At 40.3% G+C, this 10,322-nt stretch overlaps 1 protein-coding gene across 1 annotated transcript; it reads left to right on the forward strand.

Moving 5' to 3' along the window:
• Nucleotides 1–37: 37 nt before the first annotated feature.
• Nucleotides 38–7,447, forward strand: LOC132387921 (protein phosphatase 1 regulatory subunit 7-like). Its single transcript, XM_059960240.1, has 3 exons — nt 38–425; nt 3,416–3,502; nt 6,967–7,447. The coding sequence occupies exons 1-3, from the start codon at nt 303–305 to the stop codon at nt 7,141–7,143; spliced, it is 387 nt and encodes a 128-aa protein (XP_059816223.1). The 5' UTR covers nt 38–302; the 3' UTR covers nt 7,144–7,447.
• The last annotated feature ends 2,875 nt before the right edge of the window (nt 7,448–10,322 follow it).

Consider the following 10,322-nt stretch of genomic DNA (forward strand, 5'->3'; position numbering starts at 1 on the left):
TGTGTCATTTGCAGTAACAACCTAAGGATACGCTGGAGGTAGCATGCAAGTGTCGGCAGACAGTCCAGAGCAAGCAGCACGCCCACAATGTTCAGTGGAGCAACACAACCAAGAACAGCAACGAAACAACAGCCCCTTGCTTGACAAAGATTCCAAGGCACCTGAATGGAAAACTAAGCATTTTCATTCGAGAAGCCTCTTGAGTGGTTTACTTGTGTCAGACACAAGCTGACTAGAAATGAAATTTTAGTGGCTGTCCCATTGTACATTTATTGATATAACCATGTTGATGTTTGGTTTTGATGTACCTTTTCCTACAGAGCAATCGGCTGACAAAGATAGAAGGGATGCAAGGCCTGGTCAATTTACAAGAGCTTTACTTGAGTCACAATGGCATCGAGGTGATAGAGGGCTTGGAGAACAATGTGAGTCTTCGCACCAAATTTTCACCATTGGTGTCCCTTTTGAAGTTTGCTTATATCCTCCATCGTGTATGGAACTAAAGTGATTTTACTTCTTGCTAAGAGACATAGTGCAGTGAGTTATAGTTTATTCCATTATACACGTCATTAGAATATGTAATGGTAAATTGTGATGTAAAATGGCAGCCATTGTGTCCACACTGTGTCATTCAATATTGAATATTTTTTCCAATACGATCTACAAAAACAGGAGCTAAGAATGAAGACAGGTAGTAGGACTGACTCACAACTCCAGTGATCTGGGTCCAGTCCTCTGTGTGGAGTTAACTTGTTTCTGTGTGGGGTTCCCGTTAACTTGTTTCTCCCAAGTACTGCATTTTCCTTCAATGTCCAAAAGGTCTGCTGGCTGATAGGTTGTATGTTGCCTAGGTTGTACATGGTTGGGTAGGAGGAGAATCGTGGGGAGAATTGATGGACATGTACAAGACTGATTTACAATGAAGTAAATGGAAACTGAGATGGATGTGATTACTCTTGGACTCGTTGTGAGCTGAATGGTCTCCTGTGGCATAAGGAAATCGGAAAATGGAATATGTGAAAATATAAATTTATTCGCACTAACTTGAATGTTCAATGTACTAAATTTAACATGTAATGTAGATGCTATTGGGACTAGGTTATTAGTTCAATCTGTAATTAATTTAGTTCAGTTGATTGAGTTTTAAGATTTTTTGCAGCGGTGTACCTGGACTTTCAGAAAACCTTTGATAAGGTCCCACATAGGAGATTAGTGGGCAAAATTAGAGCACATGGTGTTGGGGGTAGGATACTAACATGGATAGAAAATTGGTTGGCAGACAGGAAACAGAGAGTAGGGATTAACGGGTTCCTTTCAGAATGGCAGGCAGTGACTAGTGGGGTACTGCGAGGCTCGGTGCTGGGACCGCAGATATTTACAATATACATTAATGATTTAGATGAAGGGATTAAAAGTAACATAAGCAAATTTGTAGATGACACAAAGCTGGGTGGCAGTGTGAAATGTGAGGAGGAGGTTATGAGAATGCAGGGTGACTGGACAGGTTGGGTGAGTAGGCAGATGCATGGCAGATTAAGTTTAATGTGGATAAATTTATCCACATTGGTGGCAAGAACAGGAAGGCAGATTACTACCTGAATGGTGTCAAATTAAGAAAAGGGGAAGTACAACGAGATCTAGGTGTCCTTGTTCATCAGTCACTAAAAGTAAGCATGCAGGTATGGCAGGCAGTGAAGAAAGCTAATGGCATGTTGGCCTTCATAACAAGGGGAGCTGAGTATAGGAGCAAAGATGTCCTTCTGCAGTTGTACAGGGCCCTGGTGAGACCACACCTGGAATATTGTGTGCAGTTTTGGTCTCCAAATTTGAGGAAGGACATTCTTGCTATTGAGGGAGTGCAGCGTAGGTTCACGAGGTTAATTCCCAGGATGGCAGGACTGTCATATGTTGAAAGATTGGAGCGACTGGGCTTGTATACACTGGAATTTAGAAGGATGAGAGGGGATCTGATTGAAACATATAAGATTATCAAGGGAGGCAGGAAACATGTTCCCAACATGTTGGGGGAGTCCAGAACCAGACGCCACAGTTTAAGAATAAGGGGTAGGCCATTTTGAACGGAGTTGAGGATAAACTTTTTCACCCAAAGAGTTGTGAATCTGTGGAATGCTCTGCCTCAGAAGTCAGTGGAAGCAAATTCTCTGGATGCTTTCAAGAAAGAGTTAGATAGAGCTCTTAAAGATAGCAGAGTCAAGGGATATGGGGAGAAAGCAGGAACGGGGTATTGATTGCGGATGATCAGCCATGATCACATTGAATGGCGGTGCAGGCTCGAAGGGCCGAATGGTCTACTCCTGCACTTATTGTCTATTGTCAAAGCAAGAATTTGTGCAAAACACAAAATACTGGAGGAACTTATCAGGTCAGGCAGTGTCTATGAAATGAATAAACAGTTGATGTTTCAGGCCAAGACCTTTCTTCAGAATTTGTGCAATTGTGTACAGAACTCTGGTATTTGAAATTCACTGTAGTACTGTAATTGATCAACCCAGTAATGAGAATTAAAGGAGTGGAATTCTTCTGATTTGGCCCTATAAAACTTATAAGCCTATGCCCTCTGTGATAATTGGGAAAACATGGATTGATTTCATTCCAGTAGAATTCTTGCACATTTGTATAGCTATAACCCTTTTTCCTGACAACAGAAACCCATCATGCAAGGGCATATGGAGTATGTTTCCATATAAGACAATATCTCCAGTAAATTAGTTAGTGGACTTATGAGGAGCAAGATTTATAAGTTTCCTGTACAGCTATCTTGCCAAAGAAATCCTATGTATACTATGCTGAACACTGATAATCTCATCAGACCTATATTAATTCACACTTGGTGAGCATTGTAAGTCGGGTAGTCAACAAACTTTCAAGCACTATGTAGCTATTTAATTCCAAAAAGTAATCTGCCATGAAGTTACCACTATTGGATCACATCCATTAGCAAGATTGAAACCAGGAAGAAGCACTCTTGATACAACGGAAGAGAGAGCATTTTGACTGACTCACTGTGGGTGCAAGCTTAACTGAAACTCAGGTTGTGAAATTAAGCTAGTTACTTTTGGATTGCCACAGTTCTATAGGATGTCATATTGTTTGTTAAATGAGTTGTTATCACAAGGTTCTTTAGTGCACGTTTATTTTTTTTACCTCAGACAAACATGGAATAATCATTACCTTTAAAACATTTTCATGGCATAGTGACACACAGTGTGGTACATATTCGTTACCTTTTTTAAGGTAATGAAAACAACTGGTTTTACTACTTTGTTGTAACACCATCTGCATATTATGCTCTCTGTGAGAACTAATAACCAAGCCCACATTGTGGAATTTGTTAACTTTAGTCTCTGAAGCTCAACTGCTGTTCTTGTTTAATCTTTTATGACCTGCATTTCAGAAAAAATTAACAACGCTGGATATAGCAAACAATCGGGTCAAGAAAATTGAAAATGTCAGTCACCTGACAGAACTTCAGGAGTTCTGGGTAGGTATATTAAAACAAACTTGTAACAACAAATGAGGTCTTCATGGGTATCTGTGCAGTTCATTTTCCAATTCTCGAGGAACTGATCTGTCATTGAAATCAATTTTCAAACAATAGCCCCATTTCAAATGGGGTGAAAAATCAGTTACAATGTTTTTATATATGTATGTGTTCAGTAACTTTGTAAATCAGGCAATGATAGAAACATCCAAGAACAAGTAAAATTAAATTTCTATGGCAAGACAAATATGCTTCATGGAAAATGCAGTTATTGGCGTAGGACACTGATAATTGGTCGGGGTCAACTGTGGATGTTGCGTCCTAGCTGTCTACATTCAGTTCATACGTATGCAGGGCAAATGGGACTCTGAATATTTTTTAAAAAATATCTTGAGGTATTCAGAAAACAGCAACTTGCAATTAACAGTACTAATGCTTAAAATTTAAAAAAAAAGTTGCTTTGTTAAAATATGTTGGATAAATGGACACAATTGTCTGGAGAGGTGATTAAAATACAGAGTCAATTGGAGATCTGCCAAAACATGAATGCTGAAATGGACACTTGTGGTTATAATTCTGATCATCAGGAAAGGCTTTTGAAGAAGACTGGAGCAAACAGGATGAGGCTCAGCAAATGTAGAGTGAAAATAGTGTAGGAGTGCAAACTTACAGGAGGGAATACAAGACTGGAGGAGATCTTTAAGATGAAGAAAGCTATGGAAGTATTTGAAAAGTAATGGTGTTGATCTTACTAAAATGTGTGTGTGTGTTGTTTGGTACACAACAGAATAAATGTCCTGATGGAGGCCATTCCAGGTAAAGAGTCTCAACCTGAGATGTTGACTGTTGATTTACCTCCAAGCATCTATGACCTTATGAGCATCTTGTGTTGCTCCAGATTCCAACATCTATATGGTCTCTTGCATCTCCAGTAAAATTGTCTTTGTTCTGACTATTTTGTAGTATAATCAGAGATTGGAAAGAAGAACTTGTGTTCACTTTCGGGATGAATAAAAACACGGCTAGAACAATTTTAGTAGCAGCAGAGCAGGTCAGAGTTAGTGATGTTGATGTTGCTGCTGGATATTAGCTACTGATTGAACAGGATACCACTATTTCATGGTTAAGTTTAACGTGGCTATTACAGAAGAGTAAGGTCCTGAGGAAGGATCTTCAGGGAAATGATATGATAAGTGTACATTTGGAGATGTTTAACTGTATTTAGTTGGAATAGGAATGGAATGATAGTCTGTCAGATATTAACATTTGAAAGCTGGTACATTAGAGAGCATCAAGTACTGGAAACAAGGCTAAGGCTGGTTAATGCACTAAGAGCACTGTGAAGCTGGGGGTCTGCACCTATGGTCTGCACCAGAGGAACTTGAGCAATGAGTTTTGGTTGCATTGACTGAGTTGGTAGGGAAGGTGCTGAATGATAGGAGAGGATACTGTGATCGAGTGGAAGTAGGGTCTTTAGTGTCTTTCAGACCTTAATCCTTTTTAAGTGACATCATCAACAAATGGACATGAGAAGTCAGATTGAAATGCATGGCTACTGGGAGAACCTGCCTTTTGCAGTGGACAGAGTGAAGGCCTTGACAAAACAAACCCCAATCTGCATTAAGTCTCACCCATGTAGAGAAAGCTGCACTGTGAGCACCCAGCTACCTTCTTCCTCACCTGATGTCACCTATGACGTACCAGCTTGTACACCTTTCCTACCCTCACTTTCTCATTCTGGCTTCTGCCCCTTTCCTTTCCAGTTCTGCTGAAGTATCTCAGTCTGAAATGTCAGCTTACTTATTTACCTCCATAGATGCAGCCTGACCTGCGGTGTTTCTCTAGCGTTTTGTGTGTGTGCTCAAGATTTCCAGCATTTGCAGAATCTCTTCATAAACTTGACATTGCCCCAAAGTCATTCGTAAATTTTCTTCACAAGTATTCCAGTTTTTTAAATTAACATTATGACTTGCATCAGTTATGTGTAGATGAGAGCTCTAGATAACTTTTGCTTGAAAAGGATGTTTTAATTTCTCTGCTGAAAAATTGGCTTTAATTTTTTGACATTGGCCTGACCAATTAAAATAGCTTATCAGCAACAACCCTTTAATGAGTTGCAGAAACCTCTCTGCTCTGCCCTTCTCGTCCTTCCTGTTAATAAACATGTTGAATAATTGTTTTGTGGACCTCCTTGGGGACACTGCCAATCACTTCCTGACAACTTGAGTTCCAGTTCTTCAGTGTCCCATGTTGATCAGCTAATTTCTCAACAAGCTCAATCTTTCTTCAATTCTCTGGTTTCTGAAAATCCCTCAAATACATCTTGAATACTCTTCTGTCCAGTGACCAAACCATTAAAAAAAAATTCAGTCAGATTCGTCAACCATAACTTCTTTTAAATCCGTGCTGGCTGTTACTGATCAGCTGAACACTTTATCCTTGGGTATACACTCCTCTGTTTTCTCAGTGTTGAGATGAGTGCTTTGCATTTTGAGGCTATATGCCCACTCATTTTTGTTGGACACCTGATGTAGATTGGGAGACCGCTTTGCTCCATATGGCAGAACAAACGGGATCTCCCGGTGGTCACCCATTTTAATTCCACGTCCCATTCCCTTTCTGACATGTCAGTCCGTAGCCACATCTACTGCTGCAAAGAAGCCACACTCAGAGTAACACCTCATATTTTGTCTGGGTCGCCTCCAGTCTAATGACATGAATATAGGTTTATTGGACTTCTGGTAATGCCCCCCCTCCCCCCCACCGCATCACCATTCACCAACCCCCTTTCCAGTTTCTCTCTTGCTCTCCCTCCTACATCCTTACTTGCTCATCACCTCCTTCTGGTACTCCTCCTCCTCCTTCCCTTTCTTCCATGATCTTTTGCCCTGTCTTATCAGATTCCCTCTCCTCCATCCCATTACCTCTCACCAACTTCCCAGTTCTTTACTTCAGCCCTCCCCTTTCCCGGTTTCAGCTATGTCTTGCCACCACCTTGCTCTGACTTATATTTTTTTCTAAGGGTCTCGGCCCAAAATGTCAGCTGTTTATTCCTTTCCATAGATGCTGCCCGATCTGTTGAATTCCTCCAGCATTTTGTGTGTTTTGTATTTTGACCAGACACCTTAACCTATCCTGCTTTAAAGCTTTTCACATTTGTGTTTCCTATGATATTTAAATGTAGTGCCTTGTGCAAAATTTCTGACTGATTAGTTTGCATTTTAGGATTTTTTTTCTTCAGTCGCAAATGGACCATGGAACGTGGTTTTAAATGACGGGGAGGTAGTGCCTGAGGATAGGGAGCCATCTGTGGTTCCCATGGCTGCCTTCCATGATAACTTTAAAATCATGAAGGGAACAGGATAAATTCATAATGAATCTTCAGACTATTTTAAAACTAAAATTGTTACCTAAGATTGTTTGCCTGCCTTGTGTTGAAAAGTTCCCATCCCTTGAATTTTCAGATGAATGATAATTTAATTGATCACTGGAGTGACCTCGATGAGCTGAAGAATGCCAAAGATCTACAGACGATCTATCTTGAGGGTAACCCGCTGCAAAAGGACCCACATTATCGACGCAAAGTAATCTTGTCCCTTCCCTCTGTGCGACAGATCGATGCAACCTTTATCCGATTCTGAAACTGGAGCACCTTCTCATTCCTGACTCATTTCAGGAAAGCTCCACATGTTATATTTGACTGATACTCTTAAGGTATTTGATAAAAAGATACTAAGTTATAGCTAAACAATCAAATGCATGATTTTGTTATTGACTCCTTTCTGATAAACAGGCTCCTGTTTTAATTGATTCATCTTGTATGCTGCAGTCTTGCACAGTGTCTCACTTGATCCGTAACGCCATCCTTTGCTTGTGAGGACAAAATGTGTCTGTGTTTGACCTATTCTTTTTGTAAGGAATGAACATTAAAAGTACTGAAATGCATGGACTTTACTAATTGTCTGCAATTCCATAAAAATTAGAGTGGAAGTCCACCCCTCAATGTGATTTTACTGGTTTGTTTTAATGCATTGTGTAATTGTTTCAAATGGGACTTTATTTGAATGCTTTGCAAAATAGACAGAGATTCACACTATAGTAGATTGCCAGTGATGTGCTACCAAGCTACAAAAACTACTGGGACTACATGAGTCATTTCAGAGGATCAATGGACAACACATCCAGACAGAACCCCACAAAGTCCTGTCACATGCATTTGTGAAGATTGATCGACAAACAACTAAGCCGAGAAAGTTCTATGAACATTCCCATTCTCAGTCGTGAATCTAAGTGTAAAAGACCAATCTGAAACGTTGGCTACAATCTCCAGGTGAATTATCCGTCATGTTCTCCTGAAGGATATGCCGTCTGAGAAGTTGCTTTTTGGCAAATTTAATTTGTTGAATATGATGTTAAGAAATGGCTAAGCACTCTAATTATCACAAAGGCTATTGGCCTTGATGACATCCTGGCCATAGTGCTGAAGATCTGTGCTTTAAAGCTAGCTGTCCTGTAACAAAGCCTTTCAGAATATCTACAACATTGGCATCTAATTCAAGAAGTGTAAAACTACCCAGATATATGCTGTTCACAAAACACAGGATAAATTCAATTAACTCTAGCTGATTTTTGCCCAAGTCTACTCTCAGACAAAAGGTAAAGTAGAAGCTTTTCAACAGTATTATGTGGCACTTGCCAATTGTCAAGTGGGTTCTCTCAGCAGCATTTGGTTCCCGATTTCATTAACCCGAGTATGGTCAAGACGACTGTGTTCCAGAGGTGTGCAAGAGTGGTCACCCTTGGAGTGGAGGCAACATTACATCTTGTCACCTTTTGTAATATTGGTGTCATTGAGAACAATGCCTGGTGTATTTAAAACAAAAGAAGATGGTTGTAACACACCCAGAATGCTGGAGAAACTCATCAGGCCAGGCAGCATCTATGGAATCTATGGAGTTTTTGGGCTGAGAGGGTCAACTGTACTCTTTCCCATAGATGCTGCCGGACCTGCTGAGTTCCTCCAGCATTCTGTGTGTGTTGCTTGGATTTCCAGCATCTGCAAATTTTTTCTTGTTTGTGGGAAAATGGTTGTAGTTTTTGGAGTCAATTGGATTAGGCCCTGGGCAATATCTTAAGTGGAACCATCTTCAGATGTTCCATGAATAACCTTTCATCCTTTATAGGGCCAAATTAGATGTTCACTGATCACACAGCGTTTAGTTCAATTCCTCAGTTAAGGAAAAATGTATTCCTTTGCAACGAGTCTTCGACAATACTCCTGCAATGTTACCATATGCACACTGTTAAAAACAGGACCAGGGCTTTTTTTCTTTTTTGGAAACACTTCTAAACTTGTATAAGTGAATAGTGTGCAATATCAAGCTTAACACAGTATTTTTCTTCTTCCCACATTAGACATTTCAAGCAAATTATTAAGTGGATGTGATGGGTGACTGCTGCATTTTTACACAAAGGAAAACAAGTACATTACCAGTGTGGCCCTTTTAATCACTTGACCTTGTCCTTTTGACATCTAAGCATTTTATTGACATATAAATTTATTATATTAGACCTTGTAAGTGAGCACGCATGCATATTGAAAAATCAGTGTGCTGTGCAGTGGTTTGGAAATTGGTTCATTTGTTCCAGAGATTTCATTCAGGCTCGTAGATAAGTGGCATGTAACTCGCATCATGCAAGCAAGATATTAACCATCTACTTTGACAGAAAATCTAATTGGTCTCCAGGATTTTCAATTACATGATCATCAAATGTTCTCACCTCTTTCTTTCCTTGCACCACAAATGTCATAATCAATATTCTGTACGTGATGTCATTTCAGTGATGTGGTCAAATTGCTCTGAAAATTAATTGGTTTAGCTGGGGTTGCAGATCTTAAAAATGATGAGAGCAAAGAATTGCAATCAAATATTCTACAGAGGCTGAAAATCTGAAACAAAAACAAGCTGCTGCAAGGCCTGCTGAAGGGTCTTGGCCCCAAACGTCGACTGTACTCTTTTCCATAGATGTTGCCTGGCCTGCTGAGTCCCACCAGTATATTGAGTCTGTGGCTTGGATTTCCAGCATCTGCCAATTTTCTGTCATTTGTCCTGCAAGTATTCAGCAGCTTTGACAGTATCTGAAGAAAGAAACACAGTGATTCTGGTTGAAGCTATTCTGTCAGAAGCGAGAAAGTGAAAGCGCAAGTCTAAGATGGAGAGCGAGAGTGAGATAGGACAAAGAGAACCCCTCTGATGGGGTGAGACCATGCCTGCCATCGCTAGGCTTTTGGAAAAGTTAAATGATTGATGCATTAGTGAGGGGAGGTAAAACAAGGGAGAGCACAAAGGCATGTAAAAGCTGTGAAATGCAAAGCTGTGGGAAATCCTTAAATTGTTAGGCCTTGCAAAGGAGAGGAAAAATTGAGCCGACATTACAGGCAGGTAACTTAGCACAGAACTGGCTAGTGCTGATACAGCAGAGAAAACAAGACACTCTGTTACATTTGATTGAATCTAGAATGCTAGAGTAAAGACAGAGAGAATCCAGAGGAGTTTCAGGAGGATGATTTGGGAATGAAGGGGTTAACATAGGAGGAGTATTTTTGGCAGCTTTGGGCCTGTAATTGGCCCAAATTCACTGGAATTTAGAAGAATGCAGGGGGATCTCACTGAAACCTACCGAATGTTGAAAGGACCAGATAGGGTAGATGTGGAGAGGGTGTTTCTTATAGAACTATAGAACATTACAGCACAGAAACAGGCCTTTTGGTCTTTCTTGGCTATGCCAAACCATTTTTCTGCCTAGTCCCACTGACCTG

Source organism: Hypanus sabinus, unplaced genomic scaffold (assembly GCF_030144855.1).
Source record: "Hypanus sabinus isolate sHypSab1 unplaced genomic scaffold, sHypSab1.hap1 scaffold_2355, whole genome shotgun sequence".
Lineage (NCBI taxonomy): Eukaryota > Metazoa > Chordata > Chondrichthyes > Myliobatiformes > Dasyatidae > Hypanus > Hypanus sabinus.

Excerpts from the sequence above, each read along its gene's own strand:
- LOC132387921 (XM_059960240.1), top strand. The coding sequence starts at position 303 with ATGTACCTTTTCCTACAGAGCAATCGGCTGACAAAGATAGAAGGGATG. Across the intron at positions 426-3,415 it reads TAGAGGGCTTGGAGAACAAT|AAAAAATTAACAACGCTGGA; the intron begins GTGAGTCTTCGC and ends CCTGCATTTCAG. Across the intron at positions 3,503-6,966 it reads CAGAACTTCAGGAGTTCTGG|ATGAATGATAATTTAATTGA; the intron begins GTAGGTATATTA and ends TTGAATTTTCAG.